At 37.4% G+C, this 23,661-nt stretch overlaps 1 protein-coding gene and 1 non-coding gene across 6 annotated transcripts in view; one reads left to right on the top strand and one right to left on the bottom strand.

The window, feature by feature from the left end:
- Positions 1 to 17,271, top strand: part of ANKRD12 (ankyrin repeat domain 12) — a 129,545-nt gene extending 112,274 nt beyond the window's left edge. For all 5 annotated transcript variants that reach the window (XM_043558296.1, XM_043558293.1, XM_043558297.1 and 2 more), the window contains 4 exons: positions 5,738 to 5,836; positions 9,246 to 9,389; positions 12,031 to 12,126; positions 12,737 to 17,271. In XM_043558296.1, coding sequence (XP_043414231.1) covers positions 5,738 to 5,836; positions 9,246 to 9,389; positions 12,031 to 12,126; positions 12,737 to 12,922 — 525 coding nt within the window. In that variant the 3' untranslated portion in view covers positions 12,923 to 17,271. The remainder of the gene's footprint in view (positions 1 to 5,737; positions 5,837 to 9,245; positions 9,390 to 12,030; positions 12,127 to 12,736) is intronic.
- Positions 17,272 to 23,148: 5,877 nt separating this feature from the next.
- LOC122471111 lies at positions 23,149 to 23,264 on the bottom strand. The gene has a single exon (XR_006294119.1). It is a non-coding gene; the product is annotated as a U5 spliceosomal RNA (small nuclear RNA).
- Between the last annotated feature and the right edge of the window lie 397 nt (positions 23,265 to 23,661).

Raw genomic sequence — 23,661 nt, 5'->3', positions numbered from 1 at the left:
GAAATCTCTTGTTCATTACTTCTGCTTAGTACTGTTCCTTCTACCTGAAATAATTGTTCTCGCCAGGCCTCCTTTTCTATCCTCTTCCGTGCCTTTGTTCCGGCCGTGTTGTCACCTCTGTGCAAAATCTTGTCAAAGCAGAATTGTTTTTATCTTTCTCATACCTCCCACATGATATCATAGTTAACTGTTTACATGTCTGCCTGTAATCTGATTAAGGGCTAGGACACTATTTATCTTGTAGAATGAATCCCAAATTTATCTTCAGCTGTGAATACATAGTGGTGTCCATAACTGTGTTTCTAGCTGCTTGTGAACATCACCTGACTGTACCACAATATCCATAAAATCATTAGGTCCCACACTAAGCCCATTTATTTTACCGCAGAAGTGCTCTTTTTGTCCTCTCTGATTTACTTATTATCGTTACCTGCTCTCTCATTTCCCAGACTGGCAACCCAAAATTCAACCTTCACGTCAATCACTAAGTCATGTTGATTCATCTTACTTCCTTTCCCCTTCTGTTTCTTACTACTGCTGTGTAAGGACCACATTAGCTCCGTACACTGTTCACTCACATACGGGAATATTGCATAATTAAATATTCAGAATATTACATAATCAAGTAATTCATAACCAAATGCTAAGCATTGTGCTAACTAGATCTCAGAAATCAAAATGGGCACCTGGGTGGCTCAGTCGGTTGAGCATCTGACTTGATTTCAGCTCAGGTCATGATCCCTGAGTTGTGGGATCAGGCCCCCCACATTGGGCTCCATCATGGAGCCTGCTTACTTTTCTGTCTCCCATTTGATCCTCTCCCCCACTCGCGCACTCTCTCTCTCTCTCTCTCAAAATAAAAAACATAAGGGCGCCTGGGTGGCTCAGTCAGTTGAACATCCAACTTCAGCTCAGGTCACAATCTCACCATTCGTGGGTTCAAGCCCTGCATTGGGCTCTGTGCTGACAGCTGGAGCCTGGAGCCCGCCTCGGATTCTGTGTCTCCCTCTCTCTCTGCCCCTCTGCTGCTCATGCTCTGTCTCTCTCAAAAGTAAATAAATAAAAAAAAAAAAAATTAAAGAAATAAAAAGAAATCAACAAAACAGGCATTCTGAAGAGTTGTCATGGATTCTAGTCTAATCTCTTCTGTCCATCTAGCTTTCTTACTGTCTAGGTACCTTATATATAACTCAGATCTGATTATATGACTACCTGGCTATAAACATCTTTAGAGACTCTTAATGTTCTGTAGACCAAAGTCCCCATCATTGTCTACAGGTCTTCCCATACCTTTCTAGGCTTTTCTAGGTAGTTATGCCCTACTGTACATGATGCTTCCCCAGGCTATTTTATACTGTTTCACATCATGCCTTTGCATGGCTTTTCAAAGCCCAGTTCAGAGAAGAACAAAAAATTAGAGACAAGGTGGTTCTTTAGTCCCACATCCATAGAATTTACCTGATGCTAGTGCTCTTTAAATCTTGAAAGACAAGAGATTTTTATATTACTCTACTACCAATAAGCAGTAATAGTAGATTTAAAAAAATAGAATTGTAAATTTGTCATTCTTTCAAATTTTCTCAATAAAATAATTTGTTAACTCAATATAAAGCTAATCGTTTTGTTTCCTTTGTTTCCTCTTAAAGAGTAAAAAATTTTAACTAAAGTATGTTGTATCATAGGCTTGAAATACAGGTAAAAACATAAAGAACCTATTTAAATTAAACTTTGTACAAACTGTTTCACGAAAAACAGTTCTAATCCATGTCAGGGTGCCTTTTCAGTGCTGCCTGTTGAGAGATATACATGTATATTTGTATATATATTATGTGTGCATTTGATTATGATCACCTTTTCTTACTCCTTCAAAGATGATGTAATACAAGTTTCTCTTGTAGCAGTACTGGGGATACAGCTTTGATTAAATCAAAATTTAGTTACAGCAAATGTTTCAAAAAGTACTATAAATAGAGCTGAAAATTTTTTCTGAGTGTAGTAGGTAATTTTTGTTTGTTTTTAATGAGAGTTATTAAAGAAACACAGCACGGTATAGTAGAAAGAGCAGGAGATTTCTAAGTACTGTACATAAGTTTGTCTGGGTTTTGCTACAAACCAGCTGTGTGATCTTGAATAATTCCTTCACTTCTCTGATTCTTAGTTTTCACATCTGTAAAACAATAATACCTACCCTACCTCAAAGCAGGTTGAAATAGTATATGCCATAACCCATTAAAAATTTTAAAACAGTATACAGATTTAAGAGGTTACCATTATTTTATCCGTCTCAAAATAACTTTAAGGTTCATATTTACTAGAGTTAATATGCAAACCCCCCACCTCTTGTTCATAAAAAGCTACTTTTGAGTTTATTGGACCTGAAACTCATTTGTTCAAAACTTAGTCCTAAAAAGTAAATCCCAGAATAACAAAGATCACTTTTACATACATTTTTTTTTAATTTTTTTTCAACGTTTTTATCTATTTTTGGGACAGAGAGAGACAGAGCATGAACAGGGGAGGGGCAGAGAGAGAGGGAGACACAGAATCGGAAACAGGCTCCAAGCCATCAGCCCAGAGCCTGACGCGGGGCTCGAACTCCCGGACCGCGAGATCGTGACCTGGCTGAAGTCGGATGCCCAACCGACTGCGCCACCCAGGCGCCCCCATACATTATTTTTAGTACCTTCCAATATGATTTTATCCATTTGTTTCCTCTGTCAGCTAATTGCCATCTTATTGAATTAATCTCTACATTTATGTGATCTGTTTATAGAACCTGTTAGAAATGTAGTGAAACATCTCCAAAGTCAATTTAAGTGTTTGTTCTTCTATCAGGTATTTTTCTCATAATCTAACCGGAATGCTGCTGTTTCTCCAGAGGAAATGAAATGAAGAAAAGTGAAACCTTAGGTCAGGTTCCCAAAAGGCAAATGAACAGGGCGAGAATAAAAGAAAAAGACTTGTCACATCATGGTATCCACTGTGGTCACTAGTACCGACACAGAGTCCCTACAGCAGGGGCACGAAGAGCATCCCTGGGAAGCTATCAAGAGATTTTTTTTTATTCTAGAGACTCCTGGGACTCACAGATCTTAAAAGACAAAATCCCCAAGCATGATTTACTTAAAGATAGATGAGGGAAACAGCAAAAGGAAAGTTTCCTCAGAAAGTCTCCATATATTCCTTTGGTGATTTTACCATTTCTCTGTACGTTGCTAGATGTTGGAAATTTCCAAATTTATGTGTTCTGCCCAAACCTCTCTCCTCAGCTTCTTTTTTGCTAACTGGCTAGCTCCACTTGGATGTCCGTGAGCTCCACAAACTTAACATGTCAGCACTGAATTTATCCAAAACCCTTATTTCTCTTTCCTCTTTTCTCCTCCTGGGGTATCTCCTACCAGCTATCTGGCCCCCTCATGCTGGAGGACCCACAAGTGGTCATTAGCTGCTCCCTCTCTTATCCTTAATCATTATTTTTAGACCCCATCCCTTCCACTCCCTCCTTCTCACACCAGTGTCACAGTGATTTGCTTTCTTAATTTCTTGTCCTCCTAATATCTATTCTGCAGACACAGCAGTGAGCTGTAAGATCTTTCAGTGATTCCCCACCACATACAAAATTTACACTGTGTTATACATACTGTCTGTTCCACAGCATGTTAATTAAATACATGGGATGGGGGGGGCAGGCTGGGGCAAGGTAGGGAGAGCTCATGGTCAAATAAGTTTGGGAAATGGGGCACCTGGGTTGCTCAGTCGATTGAGTGCCCGACTTCAGCTCAGGTTCATGATCTCACGGTTCGTGGGTTCCAGCCCTGCGTCATGCTCTGTGCTGACAGTTCAGAGCCTGGAGCCTGCTTCAGATTCTGGGTCTTCCTCTCTCTCTGCCCCTTCCCTGCTCACACTCTGTCAACCTCTCTCTCAAAAAATAAACATTAAAAAAATATTTTTAATAAAAAATTTAAAAAAATAAGTTTGGGAAATGAAGTACCATTAATCTAAAAATAAATAGGTTTCTTCATTTCTGAACTTCTCAGAACCATTAAATTTAACTTGATTGTGAGACACCTGAGTGAGTACATATGTACAATGTTTCTCAAACCCACTTGTTCTTAGAACCATTTCTCGCAAGTCATGTTTGTGGGCTCCGTGTTCTGTGGAACACACTTTAAGAATAGCTGGTTAAAAAAAAAGCTGGTTTACAGAACGCTAATGACTTTGCCCCTGCTGATCCTCATGTCCCACCTTCCTTCCCTCAAAGTTGATATCCCAGGAATTCAACTTGTAGTTGGCTCCTGACACCCTACTATCTCTTTGAACTTGATTATGCTATCTTTTCTTCTGGGAATTACCCTCCCCTCTTCTTTCTCTTCTTTTTTCCCCCACAACTCCTTTCTCTTAACTCTTGATTCTGGCTCTTCCTTTAAGATGCAGCCTCAGGCATTAAGCCTCTCCAAGAAGCTTTCTCTGACACCCCAGGCTCAAAGGAGTAGATACTCTTCCTCTGGGTGATATAAAGGAGGCCTTTATGGTTTTGGAAAACTTTAAAACCATAGCACTAAACTTTACTGTTACTCTTGTTAAATTTAAAGATGGTTAGAAGACAGAAATCAAACAGATGTATTATTTCAGTTAGAGGCATGAAAAATAATCCACCGCAATAAGTTATCTGTCCTATAGAATTTTCCACCACATTGATTCAACTGAGTGAATCCTTGTGATAGGATTTAACTTTTTTTTGGACCCCCATAATTCCTGTAAATTGTTCACTGATGATAGAATCCCAGTTAGATACAAGTTTGATTCTTTGTCTAGAGCTTTCTGTATATGGTGTTATATAATTCCTTAAGAACCACATCAGGAAGCACATAGAATCTGTTTGTCCCACCTTCTGAAGAGTCAGAAGAGTCAACTAGGTTCCCACATGCTACCAAAACATACTGAGATACCTTACTTTGCCCCATATGCTGACAGTAGTTAGAAGCTAGTCAGGGGTGGGAGGAGGAATATAGATATTCCAAAGGGTAGAGGGAGAATATTAAAAGGATCACAGATGTCTCATAACAGTAGAGCACATGCATAGATGGAGTTGGCTTCCTTAACTGCCAGCTTCTACCAGAAAGCAGTCCACTTTAATAGTCAAATTAGAGATGAACCAACCGCAGGATTTTTGAGTATGGATGGACAAAGAGGGTTTATCACATGCAAATAAAGAAGTTATCAGAAGATAATTCCTTCTTTTTTAAAAAGTCTTAATTCAGTAAATGTAAAGCGCAGCACTTTAGCATTTAATTTTTACATGTCAACAAAGAGACTTACCATACTGAGACTCAGACTGCTGTAATGTTTACGACTATTTGCTTGGTGTTTTTCTGTTTTTGTGACCATCCGTGTGCGTTCCCCCCCCCCCCCCCCCATATGTGAGCTGGCACTTATTAATGCTCTAAAATGTGTCTCTGTAGTCAGGAACTTCCTTAGTCCTTCTGATTTGCTCTTTGAAATTTGCTATTGCCTCTGAATTAAAACATCTGAATTTACCAGTAAGTTCTGCTGTGTTTCAGACCATTGATTGGGAAGTAACAACCAGTTGGATAATCGTTACTGTATTATCTAATTCAGAGAACATCAAAACTTATGTTTTCATTAAGTGATACACTAAGAAGTTTAATTTTATAAGAATAGCCTATTGTTGTAAACAAAACCTAATATTTTTAACTATGTATTTTTTAAAAATTAGATTACACCACCACCTTCACTGTCAGATCCACTTAAAGAGCTTTTTCGGCAACAGGAAGTTGTAAGGATGAAACTACGTTTGCAACACAGTATTGAAAGGGTAAGAAATGTTTACATTTATGCTAAAAATAACATTTATATTAAAAATATTTTAACAATAGATTAGAACGACCTATATTATATATATATACATACATACACATACACAAAACACACACACACACACAATTTTCTTAGATTTTCCTTCTTTAGAACCATTTTGGGAAATGGTTTGATTTTGTTGTCTTGTTCCTGTGCAGTTAGATGGAGAATTTTAAACCTGTTTTAGGGTAGCTGCCCCTATGTTATGGTTCATGTTGAGTGTATTTTTGATGTATAAAAATCTCTTAATAATTTCTTGTTATCATTTGTTGAACTAAAGCAGTGAATTCCTAGTTAGACAGTTGGATTTCCAAGTTTTGGAATTGTTGCTTGATACCAGCTCCTTTAGTGCAGAATACTTACAAAGCTGTGCTTAGTGTTCCTTATAGGTCTCCTTTCATATTCTAGTTTCTGGTGGTTAGTCTGGGCATGGAATGACATGAAAAAGGCTGCTTATTTAGAGAAATCATGAAAGTCATTTCACTTAGATTGACAAAAATATAATACCTTCTTAATCTTTTGGGAGGGTCAAGGATTCTGGAACTTAATATGAGCTGTGATCCTTCAAAGAGGTAAATATATACTCATCCAAACAAAAGTATGCAATTTTTAAAATTCATACATTGATTCCCTAGGGCTCAGGTTTTTAACTTTTTTTGTGTCCTGGGACCTCTGTAACAATCTGGTAAATATAAACCTTTTCTCAGAATTATGTTTTTAAATTAATAAACTTACAGCATTACAAACAGAACAGTAAATGAAAGAAGCACTGATACAGATCTTACAACATTGTGCATGTCAATGAGTGGTTTGTTCTCAATAAGAAGTTAGGTCGTATAACATGTCAGTAGCTATTTCAACCACCAGGCATGTTTCAAGCCAGTTGATAACATATTTTTATCTGTGCATCTATCCATGCTACAAAAGCCATGCTGCCTTACAGACAGTTACGAATTCTCATTTGAACAGTGCAGTTTTCCAAACTTTAACAAAGAGTAAAAATGACTCCCATCCATTCATATGTTGACCAACAAACAATTTAGAATTGCAGAGTACTAGAAAGCAATTTAAAATGCCTGACCAATGTGACAGCAAACAGTGATACCATTTGGGGGCAATACCTGCAACAATTAAGAATTGAAAATCCTTGTGATTTCTGTGGATGGCAGAGTTGCAGATACTTCTGATATTACTGTGGTTTGTGACCCATGTTCATAATTGAAAAAAATGGCAGTTGGTAAAAACAAAGATCTGATTTTTCCCGTTCCATGTTCACTTTGAGACATACATAACCCATGCTCCGAAGACATTGTTTGAGAAGCTGTGTTGCAGAAGTTCAAGGACCCGACATTAAGTGGACTATTTAGGCTGTCATTCACACAGTATATCTCTGTGAAGTATTTTAGCAGAAGGAGTCTGACTTCAAATAATCTATTTCTTGGGGCACCTGGATGACTCGGTTAAGCATCTGACTTCGGTTCAGGTGATGATCTCATGGTTTGTGAGTTCAAGCCCCACATTGGGCTCTCTGTATCAGCACAGAGCCAACTTCGAATCCTCTGTCCCCTTTTCTCTCTGCCCACCCCCCCCCCACTCATTCTCTCTCAAAATACATAAACTTAAAAAAAATAATAATATATTTCCAGACAGTGTTAAGGGATTTTTGGGTATTGCTCTTAATCTCTATACAACTGCAACCAGTTTTTTAGAAAACTTTTCTTCCAGCTATTTTTTCTTAGTATCTGTTTTTTGTTTTTTGTTTTTTGTTTTTTTTGGATATTTTATCACTTAAAGTCCCACCTTAAACTTGTAGTTAAATTACTCCTAAGTGTTAGACTTACCTCTTCTCTTTTGTGTATCATTTGTCACATCAGAATTTAAAAGAGATTAAATAGGACTGTGTTTCTTTGTCTTTTCACTAAATTATAAATACAGCAAAACTGTACAGCAATACATATGTGGATATAAGGCCTGCATGCTCCAGTAGGGGAAGGATAAAGTTCTTGTCAAGTTGAGGGAGAATGGGGAACATGGTGGGGAACAAGACCAGCCACACCCTGAATATTCTCTTAGCCTAGCCGGCCAGACAAAACCCACAAAATGATAGACATCTTCTAACTGGAGAATTCCTGGACTCATTACCTCTGTCTTTGAAGTTCCAGCCGTCCACAGTTCCCAGAGTTGTCCTCGTTGATGCTTAAGCCAAAAAAGACCGTTACCACCAGATGGCACAACTCTATAAACCAGTATCATGATGGGTTGAGATCTGTAGCTACACCCTAGGAATTCCCAGTCTGCTAAATGCAGAAGATCGCCCACATCGTTTCATTAACTTTATGATAGGGTGACTCTACATATTACATAATTGGAGGTTTTGCACCCCACTTAACACATTTGAAGGCAGGATTGCACTGTCATTGCTAGAGGTTTAAAATTAGCATCAAAGTACAGTGTTTGTTTCTGTGAAAATATTCATTATAAAACAAGCTGCTACCACAACGGCACACCACTTCACACCCATCAGAAAGGCTATAATTAAAAGATAATAACGAGTGTTGGCAAGGATGTGAAAAATTGGAACCCTCACACACTGCTGGTGGAAATGTAAAATGATACAGCTGCTGTAAGAACAATTCGGCAGTTTCTGTCCAGGTTAAACATAGAACTGCCATATGACCTACTAGCTCCACTTGTTAATTACCTAAAGAAACAGAAACTATGCATCCAAACAAAAACTTGGAGGATGAATGTTCATGGCAACATTATTCATGACAGCATGAAGGTAGGAACAACCCAAAAGACCATCAGCTGATGAACAGATAAATAAAACGTGGTGTGTTTGTGTATGGGAATATTATTCAGCCATAAGAAGGGATGCAGTACTGATGCTGCACACAGATGAACCTTGAAAACATGTGACATGAAAGAAGCCATTCATAAAATACCACATATTATATGGATCTGTTTGTAAGAAATGTTCAGAGTAGGTAAGTCCACAGCAACAAAAAGTAGCATAGCGGTTGCCAGGGGAAGAGGAGAAATGGGCCACGACTAAGTGATGGGTATGAAGTTTCTTTTGGGTGTGATGAAAATGTTCTGAAACTAGTGGTGATGGTTGAACATCTTGGTGAATATACAAAAAGCCACCATTGTACATCTTAAAAGATAATTTTTAAGAAGAGACTGCCACTTTTGGAAAGAGCATTTACTTAATACTTTTAGAACACTTGGAATTCTCAAATCTCAAGCTTTCTGTAAGAAAAAACTACTCTGAGATTCAGGTTCTGTGGTACGTTTTAAGTGATCTTATCTTATTTGAAAAGCAAGGGATTGAAGAACTGTTTTTTTTCCATTCTTGGTTCAACTAGGAAAAACTTATTGTATCCAATGAACAGGAAGTTCTGCGAGTTCATTACAGAGCTGCAAGAACATTGGCAAATCAAACACTGCCATTTAGCGCGTGCACTGTTTTACTGGATGCAGAAGTATACAGTGTCCCACTGGACGCTCAGGTAAAGTGCCAATGATACAGTTAAAATTTTCCTAAGTACAGTGTGTTTTTGTCATCTGTTTCCATAAAAGAAACTTGAATTCAGCAATCAATAAAACTCAAAGGAGAAAAACACCTCTTAGAGAATAAAGCACTTCCAGATCACCTGATCTTCTCTTTTCCGCAATCCTCTAAACATCAGCGTTATCTTATAAAAGCAGATATTTATAAAACCAATACATGTTTGGAATAGTCCCTTGAACATAACTTGTAATTTGTTTCTAAAAAACCTTTTTTTTTTTTAACGTTTATTCATTTTTGAGACAGAGACAGAGCATGAATGGGGGAAGGTCAGAAAAAGAGGGAGACACAGAATCCGAAACAGGCCCCAGGCTCCGAGCTGTCAGCACAGAGCCCGACGCGGGGCTCAAACTCACGGACCGCAAGATCATGACCTGAGCCGAAGTCAGATGCCCAACCAACTGAGCCACCCAGGCGCCCCTGTAATTTGTTTCTAAAGTGGATGTTTACACCTTCAAGCAACTGGAAAACTACTACAGGCGTATTAAATTTCTAGATGGCTAAAATAGGGCCAGGCTTTTTGTCTTGATCTTGGATATTGCTGGAATAAATATAGTTGTGAAGAAAACTGTAGTTATGTCTTGGATAAAGTTTAATACCACATATAAATTATACGAATTTAGAACCAGACATTTCAGTGGTCAGAATTTTTGTGCCTCGCAAACCAGAATGAAATTCATAGGTCATAAGAGAGAATATAATGATGAAAATAGGGAGTGTAAGCACAGTCAGTGAAAGATTATCATAAAAAATACTAGGAAATGCTGTTTTAGGTCAGACAGTCTAGAAATACAAATGATACAGGGTATATTCCAGAGAAAATTACCTAGTTCTCTCTGGGCTTTTTCTCATCTGTTTTATAAAAAAAAAAAAAAAAAAGATTAAACTAGATCAGTAGATTTCAGACTCTTAAAATCACCAACCATTTTTATCCAAATGAAACTATTCAGATATTTGAAAAAGCTATTAAGAATTAATTGGATCTTGGGGCGCCTGGGTGCCTCATTTGGTTGGGTGTCTTGACTTCGGCTCAGGTCATGATCTCGCCCTCCGTGAGTTCTGGCTCTGCGTCGGGCTGTGTGCGGACAGCTCAGAGACCGGAGCTTGTTTCAGATTCTGTGTCCCCCTCTCTCTGCCCCTACCCGGCTCACGCTCTGTCTCTGAAAAATGAATAAACCTTAAAAAAAAATTAAGAAAAAAAAAAGAATAATTGGATCTTAAGAAAGAACTATTTGACTCTGAGGAAATAAACACTGGAAATGCCACTGAGGGACTTTACATAATACAGCTTTAAAGAATTTAAACAGAAGAATGAGTGATTTTTAATAACTGAAATGAACAGTTTAATTGTGTTACTAAAGGCTGGACTAGACCATGTACTATTTTGAGGTGTTTTTTTTTTTTGTTTTGTTTTGTTTTTTAACGTTTATTTATTTTTGAGAGAGACAGAGACAGAATGCGAGCGGGTTAGGGGTAGAGAGAGAGGGAGACACCGAATCCGAAGCAGTCTTTTAAAGTTGCGTGCAATTATAGAGTAATGAAATTAATTTTAGGACAATGTAAATCAAGCTACAAGGAAAGTCTTTAAGATTTCTAGTTCAGAATGGTTGAGTAAACATACCTGTTTATTTTTTATTTCTCCCAAAACTTATTGAAATAACAAAAGACATGTCAAAATAAAAACTAATCCATAGCACAACTGGAAATCGAGATGGAAGGCCACAGGATCAGAACACGTTGACATTTCTGATAAAATGACAGATGAGAGGGGCACCTGGTTGGCTCAGTCAGTTAAGCATCCAACTCTTGATTTCAGCTCAGGTCCTGATCTCGAGGTTTATGGAATTGAGCCCCATGTCAGGGCTCTGTGCTGACAGTGCAGAACCTGCCTGGGTTTCTCCCTCCCTCCCTCCCCCCGCTCCGTCTCTCTCTCTCTCTCTCTCTCTGCCCCTCCCCCATTCGTGTACACTTTCAAAATGAGTAAACATTTTTTAAAATGTTTAAAAAAACGTACTCCTTTCCGTTTTACAGAATAGAAAATTGAGAGTACGTAAATAGTTCAAGATCACACAGTAAGACACAAAGCTGACATTTGAATACAGCCTCTCTTAATTCCAAAACTAGTGTTCTTAAGAGTTGATCCAGAATTTCTTTATGGTCGCTCCAAAATATTGGTCCTGGAAAAAATGTTGGCCTCAAAGTCCTGTCTCCCACCTTAACACTCTTTCTCCCTACACATGGTAAACATTAGCATTAAAAGAAGATGTGAAATCAAGTATACTTGAATAAGAATGTCATAGGTGTGGTACTTAATATAAGATGCCTTTTTTGAGAATCGTCTTTGACTCACAAGGCAATAGGATTCTATTTAACAACTAAACTCAGCTTCCTAGAAATTCTGGTAATAATCTGTCTATTTAATATGGAACTAAAGGCTTTATCAAACTTTTTAAATACCCAAATTATATTATCCTTTTTCAAAATCTGTTTCCATCATTCCATCACACCATAGAATGATAGGATGGCATATAGGTTTTAAAGTGGGTTATTGGGTAGTATTAACTACTTACATTCTTTTTCAGTCTGATGACAGTAAAACTTCTGTGAGGGATCGCTTTAACGCAAGACAGTTCATGTCTTGGTTGCAAGATGTGGATGATAAATTTGACAAATTAAAGGTACGTATGTTTAGAAATTCAGTTTAAATGGATGCTTCCCCCTTAAATGGAAATTGCAGCTCTGTTAGAGAGGAGTGACTAGGAAAGGAGATAGCAATTAGGCATCCTCATGCCAGCTACAGTCAGAAGGTAAAGGAAAATAAAGACCACAAGTCCCCTTTTCAGGACCAGTGTAGTAAAAAACGAAACTGTCACAGAAGCAGTTTCTAAGGGGCATCTTCATGCTTACTGTCCAAAATACAAGTCTGGTTATAGTTGTAACGTGAAAGAATGGGAGAGCGATAAGAGAAAGGATACGTCCTGCAAAGTAAATTCATAAAGAAAATTATTTGGTTTGAGATTTTGAATCATTTCAAAAATCACTTCCTGGGTGTTCATGATTCTTTGATAATATGAAATCTCCTTCATTGAAAGAGCAGTTTCGAGTTAAAGTCTGAGATTAGACACTCGGAAAGTTGCAGACCCAGAAATAGCATATAGATACAGACCAGGTAGAGCAGAAATGGATGTGTAATTCAGACACTCCTCAGAGAGTCTGTGGATGAGCTTAATTTTTAAACAAAGCAAATTTAATAGAGCAGTCTCTTAACTCTTCTCTTCTTTTCAATAGACCTGTCTTTTAATGAGGCAACAACATGAAGCTGCAGCTTTAAATGCCGTCCAGAGATTAGAATGGCAGCTCAAACTCCAGGAACTTGATCCTGCCACCTATAAATCTCTCAGCATTTATGAGATCCAGGAGTTTTATGTTCCCCTCGTTGATGTTAATGATGATTTTGAATTGACTCCTATATAGCAACCGTTACTTCCGGTGGTATCGTCTTAAACTGATGCGGCTCAAGAGTCTTAAACTGTGGAACACTGCCTTTGAGAAAAATACTGCTATTCTGCCTTTACAGTTGTTGAGTAAAGTTTGACTGAAGTTGGTTATGTAGTAAACACTGTCATTTTGTAAACAACGAAAAGAGAATTATTTTGGATCCAAGGTCCAAACAGTTTCTAACTGAAATCTATTATTTATATTGGTGAGAGGTAACTATTGCATTAGAGCATGTTGGCCGACTGAGGGAGATACTTTAAAAGTTGAGAATCTGCTAACAGCACCGAAAGTTGTTAGCACTCCTAAGTAACAAGGTAACCACTAGTCTTCACATCTCTTTCAAGTTTTATTAAAATCTGTCCGTAAACTAAAAGGTTCAGTTCCTACCAAATAGTTTCTAATGTGGAAGAAAAACGTGGCACAAAATTTCTTCAGTTTATTATATCTGTAAATTAACTGTACAGTTTTCTTTTCAAAAGTTTTAATATTGTCTTCCTTTTTAATAACTTATTTTATACATATTGTGCAGATGTAAATCTTGTAATTAATGGTCAGAATGTATACAAAGGGATTGGTAGTCAAAACATGTACAAAGAAATAATTGTAAAACTGTTCTGTCTGATGTTTTCTTGGACCAAAGTTGTAGTTTGTATGGAGTGTAGTGGTAGTGTGTTCACGTAGCAAAACTTTTAAATAAGGCATGCATGTGTTTGAGTTAGCTTGTTTTCATCACCATAACTGTAAAGGTTGTGACTTAGTTGTACTGCATGCTTCCTATAATTTAACTCTCTCCATAAGCGATGCCTAAAGTAGTGTAGGGTGTTTTCATGCCAGTCTCCTGGGATAGTACCTATGACTCACTATGTTGGACATATTATTTAGAATTAGTCATACAAAGAAACAGCTCTTTTTTCATCTCACGGTAGAACCTGTTCCCCTCTCCCAAAATGCCTTTGAATGAAAATTCTGAAATTGTAAATGTCTATTTTAATACTCAAGTATGAAAGAATCTGTGAATATATGTAAATATGTTTAATAAATTTTATTGGTCATGTTAAATCATTGTAAAACTTTTTTACATTGCTTAAATATAATGTTTTAAGCTTAATAACCTTTGCACTTTTAAAATAAAAACAGTACTCAAATCAAAAAAAGAGCTACTTGGTAGTCCAAATAAATACAAGAAACAGGCATATTCCAATCAATCTCTGCAGTGTTTATGAAAAATTGATTAATATGTTGTATTTTTTCCTTGTATCAAGTTGCAAAATGTAATTTTCAGAATTTTATAATTAAAATAAGATTTGGTATGATGTTTTTAATAAAATAATTAGCAATATACTTAGAAAAAAGTCCAGTTTCTCCTATACAGTGAGGTAGATTAAATATTCAGGAATATTTCAGATCTGAAATCTAAACTACTTAAACATTTTTGAAAGGAAAATTAGGTTATATGTAAAAGTGAACATAAGTATATGGGATAAAATCTACAGAACTTCCCACAGTATGTTCTTGAATTATAAACTAATACTGGATGTTTTTTATTCTGGTAGAGAAAAGTGAAAAGCATATATATGAGGAATAAAGTGACTTAAACTCAGCATGCAAGTTGGAAATCCCAGCTAATGGGAGAGAATGTAAAAATTGAAGTTTTTGAGTGCAAAGGTATATATTAAGCTTAGGGGTTTTTGAATTTTTACGTCAATTTATATTTTAATTCATACTGTACTTGGCATGCGCAATAAAGCAGCACGTGTAAAAAGTACACAGTGCAAGGACTTTATTATAAAGGTTGGATGTAGTGTTCTTTAGAAATTTAGATGAAAGATTTGGGCCTTTTTTTATTGGACAGATGGGGCCAAGAAAGGCAGGGTAGATTTTGAAGCACTGGTTTTGTTGAAGTTAAGTTTATTAAGGCTGGGAACATGAAAAGCTAATTTATAAAAGCAATACTTTTTAATATGAAAAAATTAATGCAAATTTTGTTTATACTTTTGCCGAAAAATAAAAAACCAGATCATTGAGCATTGAAGTCATAGAAAATATGAGAGGGATAAATGTATACAGCATTTTGTTCTGAGGGTCCAACTGGAAAAGGGGGAGAAAAATCACTCCTTGGCCAAACAGAACAAGCTGCAGAAGAGAAAAAGCAAGAAAGCAGGAATCTGGCATATTTTAGTTGTCCCAGCTTTTTAAGTACTAACTCCAGTTCTCACCCTCTTCAGTGGTGCCTCAAGTTGCTGGAGCCTCTCTGCCATGATTCTGCTTCTGCAGATTTCCTTTGTAAAGTGACTCAAAGCTAATCGGATAGCTTAAAAGAAAAGTGAATGTCTTCTTGGTGGGAATCTATACTTAAGTAGTTAAGAGCTTTGATATTAAAGATTTTCTGAAGCTCTGAAATGCTAGGAAAAAACTTGGAATGGGGTATATACCTAAAAAGATTTAGGATTCTGAAAGAGAAATAAAGGATGGTTAGTTTAATCAGTGATTTTTTTTTAACTATTCAAATATCATGAACAAGATACTAAATTGTACCTAAGGATTTGTATTTCTTTAAATCTTGTTCTAAATCATATCTGTTTAATAAATGACTAGTTGATATTTGTGCATGTTATTTAATAAAGAGTTATATTTTTATAGAAAAAATAAGAGTGAAATGTGTGCTAAATGTTTTTTTACTTTCCACTTCCATGTGACTCGAAGCCAAACAGCAGTGGTTACCTGGGCAGTAGCAAAATTGCAGAAATACTCATCTTGGGGAAACAGCCTTGGAAGAATAGTTTGTGTCTATTCAGTAGTAATGTCTCAAAAATGAATTTTAAATGTTAGATATGCTGCAAACTTCATAACCACAAAAATTTCAAGCAAAGCCCCAGGAGGCTCATTTTAATTGATTTAAGAAGTATCCATTTATTCTAGAAATTGAGTGCAGTGCTAAATTTCTTAGTTATCCACAAAGTTAGCAATATTTTTTATTTTATCGCTGACACAAAACTCCGAAGTTTTTTATATAGAGGAAATTGACTTCAAAACTCATGAGACAGTCTTATCTTTTAGTATTTTTAAAGAGAATATTTTCATGATTTTTTTTTAAAGTCCTCAAATATTTAAAGCAAACAGATTGTTAAAAGTTTGGAAATGCTTGTATGAAGTTTAATTGATTAAATATCTTGTAACTCATTTCCATGGTTGCTCCTTGACACTATAGTCTCCATTGTACCTGGAATGGAGTTACAACGCCTCCACAGTAGTAGTTACCCAAAATATTTAGAGTCAGTAAAACCAAAGTTCATAGGACAAACTGAGGCAAATACAGTTTAAATAATTCCCTTAAAATAGCGAGGAAAAAAAAGTACCTAGAATTGTAAGTATTAGCATAAAAACTGAAAAGTACATCTAGAGAGACTGACTTTTTCCAGTGATTAAGTGTTAAATGCTACACGGTATCTGCAAATAATGTAAATTTTTTATACACGTGCATATCTCCAGAAGAGAAAATAACATACAAGATTATTTACCTAAAGGTAAACACAGTCTTCGTTGCAAGAGGACTCCGTTTTATTAGATGGATTAGTTGCACAGAATGTAAGATTATTTATGAAACACATTTAACTCTATTGATGGCTTTTTCAATGCCTTTAGAAAAAAACTATATGCCATATCAAAATCTCTGAGTAGACCTAGAAAAAAGGCTTTTAGGTGGCCGCCTATGTCTCCACTTGTGAAGACAATTCTGTTGTTAATACACAGAGTTAGGCATATGTAGCATATGTTTACAGATTAAAGAGCATCCCTGTGTGCGCCCGTCACTTAGTTTAAGAGATCATCATCAGTACGTTTCTTCTCAGTTTTTGTTTTCAAACTGACCTAAATCCAGGTTACAAAACAAAACTAAAACCCAGATCTTAAATAGGCAGTGTGTTGGGATAAGTCCTGACAAATGTATACATATGTTAACTTTACCCAAATTGCGATTATTTCCAGCTTCTTAACCATCACCGCAGAAAGTTCCCCTGTGCCCCTTTTCAGTCAGTGGCTCCCTACCCCAGAAGCAATCACTGTACTTCCCATCACCATATATTACTTGCACCTGCTCTTGAACTTTTTACAAATGGAATCAAACAGTATATAGTACTTTCTTGTGTCTGCCTTCTTTCAACATAAGGTTTTGAAATTCATCCATGTTGGATATGCCAGTAATCTGTTCCATTTTCGTAATGAGTAGTAGTATATTGTACAAACTTGTTTATTCATTCTCTTGTTGGTAGACATTTGGATTGTTTCCAATATGGGGACTGTTGTGAATAAAACTGTGAACATGCAAATCTCTTTGTAGACATATTCTTTCATTCTTGGCTACATACCTTGGATTACTGGGTCATAGAGAATAGTTGTATGTTTAATTTTATTCGAAACAGACAGTTCTCAAAAGTGGTTGTACTACTTTATACCCCTACCTATGAGAGACCCAGTTGTTCTGAATCTTCATCAATATTTGGCTGTCAGTCTTCAGTTTTAGCAATTTTGGTGGATGTGTAGTGGTACCTTGTGTCTTTAATTTGCATTTCAATGATGACCCACTGGTCATCATTACTTTTCATATGCCTTTTGACCTATACATATTTTGTGAAATGTCCTCAAGTGTTTTGCTCATTTTTTATTGGGTTGTCTTTATTACCAGTTTATAGGAATTCTTTATATATTCTGCATGTTAAGTCCTTTGGTCAGATACATTTGTCCTGTGGGGCACCTGGGTGGCTCAGTCCGTTGATTGACTCAATTTCATCTCAGGTCATGATCCCAGGGTCATGGGATTGAGCTCCCCATTGGGCTCTGTGCTGAGCACGGAGCCTGCTTGGGATTCTTTCCCTTTCTTTCCACCCCTCCCCCCATTTGTGTATGTGCTTTCTGTCGCAAAACTTTTTAAAAAAATAATAAAATCTTAAAATCAGACTGATTCCAGGTAACTAAATTGCGTGACTGAACCTAATCTATCACTAAAGGAATACAACAAAATCCAGTAACCAACAATGGAAAAATTACAATGTCTAGCATCCAACAAAAAATGATCAGTCATGTAAAGAAGCAGAAAATTATGACCCTTCACTAGAAAAAAAAAAAAAATAGAAACTGAACTAGAAATAAAAGCAATGATGGAACTAGTAGACAAGTTTGGTTTTTTTTGTTTTTTTTTTTTTTTTTAAATTTTTTTTCTCAACGTTTTTTATTTATTTTTGGGACAGAGAGAGACAGAGCATGAACGGGGGAGGGGCAGAGAAAGCGGGGGACACAGAATCGGAAACAGCCTCCAGGCTCTGAGCCATCAGCCCAGAGCCCGACGCGGGGCTCGAACTCACGGACCGCGAGATCGTGACCTGGCTGAAGTCGGACGCTTAACCGACTGCGCCACCCAGGCGCCCCACAAGTTTGTTAATAAAACTATTATAGTCTGTGTATGTACAGAAAAGTAGAGGAAAACTTAACCATAATAAGGAAAGAATGGGAGATAAAGTTTTAAAACCCCAAATCAAGATTCTCGAGAAATGAAAAATATACTAGGTGCAATAAACTGATGAGACACTGCAGAAGTAAAGACTAGTAAATTTGAGAACATAGCAGTAAGAAATGACCCCAAATGAAAGATGGAAGAAATGAACAGAGCCTCCGTAAGCTGGGAGACCATATCAAGTGACCTAACAACATGTAATTGGAGACCCAGAGAGAGAGGAGAGGGAGGGGTAACAGAGAAAGACTTTTAAGAAATAATGGCTGGAACAAAAACCTATCAACCTAGAATTTGTATTTGCCAAAAATATCTTTGAAGAACAAGAGCAAAATAATTTTTTTACCAAAGCTGACAGAAATTTTGATACAGAGGAATTAAAATATCCAAAATGGGGGGCGCCTGGGTGGCTCGGTCGGTTAAGCGTCCGACTTCTGCTCAGGTCACGATCTCGCGGTCCGTGAGTTCGAGCCCCGCGTCGGGCTCTGTGCTGACAGCTCAGAGCCTGGAGCCTGTTTCAGATTCTGTGTCTCCCTCTCTCTCTGCCCCTCCCCTGTTCATGCTCTGTCTCTCTCTGTCTCAAAAATAAATAAACGTTAAAAAGAAAAAATATCCAAAATGGTAAAAATGTATTGTGGGGATTACAGCCTCTATAAAAATAAAATGCATGACAATGGTACAAAATTGGTTGTAAGTCCTCATAAAATGCATGGAGTGGTGTGATGTTAGTTGAAGGTAGATTGTGATACATTTTAAGAAGTACACTCTAGGGGCACCTGGGTGGCTCAGTCAGTTAAGTGTCTGACTTCGGCTCAGTTCATGATCTCATAGTTCTTGGGTTCAAGCCCTGCATCAGGCTCTGCACTGACAGTGCAGAGCTTGCTTGGGATTCTCTCTCACTCCTCTCTCTCTCTCCTCCTTCCTGCCTTGCGCTTTCTCTCTCAAAATAAATTTAAAAAAAAAAAATGAAAGATGTACACTGTAAACACTAAAGCAGCCACTAAAGGGAAAAAAGATATACAACAAATAAGATAATAATTAAGATTAAAGGGAGTCATGCAAAGTATTTCATCAAAAAGAAGAGAAGGAGGAAAATGAAAAACAGGAGAAAATAGAAAAGAAATAGCAAGACTGTAGATTTAAACTCAACCCTATGGATGATCACATTGAATGTGAATTTATACTTTAAAACTGAGATTGTCGGAGTAAATAAAAAAGCAAGTCCCAACTGTGTGTTGTGTATAAGAAACTCACTTTAAGTGTAATGACGGACAAGTTAAAAGGATGAAAACGAGATGTTACTACCCACCTATTAGAATGGTGAAAATCCAAAACATTGACGACAACAAATGCTGGTGACGATGTGGAAAAATAACTCCCATTCATTGCTGGTGGGGATTCAAAAGGGTACAGCCACTTTGAAAGATGGTTAGTGGTTTCTTACAAAACTAAGCATATTCTTACCATATCCAACAATCATTCTCCTTGGCATTTACCAAATGAGTTGAAAACTTAGGTCCACGTGAAAACCTGCATGTGATGTTTAGAGTAGCTTTATTCATGATTGCCAAAACTTGGAAGCAACCAAGATGTCCTTCAGTAGGTGAGTGAATAAGTAAGCTGTGTTACATTTGGACAATGGGACATTATTCAGAACGACAACAAAAAAGCTATCAACCATGGAGGAATCAACCATGGAGGAATCTATCAAGACATGGAGGAATCTTAAATGCGTATTACCGAGAAGGAAGCCAGCCTGGAAAGCTATGGATTGTATGATTCTAACTATATGACATTCTGAAAAAGGCAAACTATAGAGACAGTAGATGAGTGGTTTCCAGGGACTTAGGGAAAGAGGGGAGAAGAATCGGGGAGCACAGGGAATTTTTAAGGCAGTGAAACTATTGTGTATGATACTATAATGGTGGACATATGTCATTATACGTTTGTCAAAACCCATACAACACCCAGGGTAAACCCTGAGGTAAATAATGGCCTTTGGGTGATCTTGTCATGCATCAATCAATGTGTTGATGTTGGTTCATGGATTGTAACAAATGTACCACTCTGGAGCAGGATGATGATGATGGGGAAGTCTAGGTGGGGGTGGCGGCACTGTATACAGAAGGATACAGAAGACGTGAACAAGGTCAACCAACTTTTCCTAATGACAGTGATAGAACATACCCAACAATAAAAGAATACACTTTTTTTTTTAAAGTATGCACGGAACACCTGATAAATTTGACCATATTCTGGGTCATAGAATAAGTCTCAGTAAATTTAAAAGGATGGAAACCATACAACGTATATTCTATGAGCATGAGAGAATTTAATTAGAAATCAATAATGGGAGCCTCAAACCCTAACAGCTGAAAATTAAACAACACACTTCTAAATGATCCCTGTGTCAAAGAAGATATCATGAAGGGAAATTAGAAAGTATTATGAACTGAATGAAAATGAAAACACAACATATCAAAATTTGTGGGCAGTTAAATATTTAAGGAAAATTTATATCATTGAACATTCTATTACAAAGGAAGGAAAAAAATAGAAAGGAAAGTACTCAAACCAATTATCTAAATTTCCACTGTAAGAAACTAGAAAAACAGAAGAGGGGAACCTGGGTGGCTCAGTGAGTAAAGCATCTGATTCTTGATTTCAGCTCAGGTCATGATCTCATGGTTCATTTCGTGAGTTTGAGCTCAAAGTCTCTGCTTGGGATGTCTCTCTCTCTCTCTCTCCCTCTCTCTCTCTCTCCCCCCATCAATAAATAAATATTTTTTTTAAAAAAATGAAACCAGAAAAACAGAAGAAAAGAAATAATGATAAAAGCCCAAACCAGTGTAAGTAGAAATCTGGAAAATAATAGAAAGAAAATCAATAAAATCAAACCCTGATTTTTTCAAAAAGATTAATAAAATTGATAAGCCTCTAGCCAGTGATCAGGAAAATAAGAAAAGATACAAATTAATCAATATTACAAATGAATGACCAGACATGACTACAGAATCCGCTGACATTGAAAGGCTAATAATGGACTATTATGAATTCTATGCCAATAATTCTACAATTTAAATGAAACGAACAAATTCTTTGAAAGACACAATCTGCAAAACCTCACTTAGGAAGAAATAGGTAACCTGAAAAATCCTAGATCTATGTTTATGATTTATGATTGCATTCTAGCTAGCAAATCCAGAGCAGACAAGTCCAAAGGTAAGTTTTAAGTTGCCTCTGAGCTGAGTTAAAACAAAAACAAATACAAAAGAAACTGTTAAAAGAATCTTGGGTTTGTGGGATCTGGTGGACCATATTCTCCAAAAATGGCAACGACATCATCTCCCATCTTACATGCCGTTCTTTCGATGACATACCTTTCATCTAGGAGTGCTTGGGACACAGCACAGCTCTGTGACTTCCAAGGTCAGGTCATAAAAGGGGATGCAACTCCCATCTGGTTCTCCTGAAACACTCGTTTGGAAGCTTGAGCTGCCGTGTAAAGAAAGCAGTGCAACTGCCCTGAGGCCACCATGTTGTGAGGTAACTGGAACTAACTCACATTAGCCACCACCTGAGAGGATCTGAGACTCCGAGAAGCAAGAATAATGCCCAGCCCACGTCCAGAGGCCCCAGCTCGCCAGCTCCCCTGCCTTCTCCTGACCACAGCCTCCACCTGTGGTACCAGCATGAGGGACTCCGAGATGGGAACCACCCAGCAGAGGCCTTCCTGAATTCCTGCCCCCTAAGACATACGACATAATAGAATGATTGTTGCTGAGTTTTGAGATGATGTGTTACGCAGCAATGGTAACTGAAACATGGGACATACGAGCAAGGAAATCTGAGATGCTTCTGAAAACCACAGCAAGATGGGGCCAGATTGTCCTTGACCAGAGATTGATTTACTAACTAAAATTAAAGCGCTAAAAGTTCTGTACTGGTACCAAGGTTTGTGTGTGTGTGTGTTTTCAGACTTTGTTCACAGGCTTAAATTATTTTCCAGATTTGGGCAGGGTTCCTGTGTGTATTTGTAGAGTATCAGTTCATTAAAATACTTGAGTAACCATCTTGTATTAGGCTCTGTGCTATGTTATCGCTGAATAGTAATGTTCTCAGTATAGGATGTAACATTTCCACATTTTTGTACCTATATTCTGGTTTATTCAGCTTAAATATATAAAGAAACCAAAAAGGTAGTCAATGTAGTTTGAAGGACAGGAACTGCCATCAGGCTCGGCCCAGGGGAATGATTGTAATGTGATATTTTCAGTTTGAAGTCAAAAAGTCCAAGTACCAATATGACTCTGAGATTTTTTTTAAAGATTTTATTTTTAAGCAATCTGTACACCCAATGTGGGGCTCAAACCCACAACCCCATGATCGAGAGTTGCATGCTCCACTGACTTAGCCAGCCAGGCACACCTCAGAAGCCTTATCTTTTTTTTTTTTTAATTTTTTTTTTAACGTTTATTTATTTTTGAGACAGAGAGAGACAGAGCATGAACAGGGGAGGGTCAGAGAGAGGGAGACACAGAATCTGAAACAGGCTCCGGGCTCTGAGCTGTCAGCACAGGGGCCCGATGCAGGGCTCGAACTCACGGACCACGAGATCATGACCTGAGCCGAAGTCGGCGCTCAACCGACTGAGCCACCCAGGCGCCCCTCAGAAGCCTTATCTTGAAATGATATATATGGCCCTGTTAAAAGAAGGCCTCGAAAAGTTGGCTTAAGACTCAGAGTTGTTCCTCTCCACAGAAATCTTTAGTAAGACGTGAAAGATTCGTACGATTTGAAGAGAAACCAGAGTATATTCTGATTGAGACTTTGAAATGAAATTAGAGCCTGAAACCTCTTGGTTCCCACAGCATAGCATTCACACTTTTGTCCAGACCTTGGGCACATTCTCTCCTTTTGTTTTATTTTTTTTTCTAATTTAAATCCAAGTTAGTGGGTTTATAGTGGATCCATATAGTGTAACAACGATTTCAGGAACAGAATTTAGTGATTCATCGTTTTCATATAACACCCAGTGTTCATCCCAACAAGTGTCCTCCTTAATGCCCCTTGCCTATTTAGCCCATCCCCCCACCCGACACCTCTCCAGCAACCCTCAATTTGTTCTCGGTATTTAAGAGTCTTTTATGGCTTGTCTCCCTCTCTGTTTTGATATTATTTTTGCTTCCCTTCCCTTATATTCATCTGTTTT

This window comes from Prionailurus bengalensis, chromosome D3, assembly GCF_016509475.1.
Source record: "Prionailurus bengalensis isolate Pbe53 chromosome D3, Fcat_Pben_1.1_paternal_pri, whole genome shotgun sequence".
Taxonomy (NCBI): Eukaryota; Metazoa; Chordata; class Mammalia; order Carnivora; family Felidae; genus Prionailurus; species Prionailurus bengalensis.
This window is presented reverse-complemented; position numbering and strand designations above follow the sequence as displayed.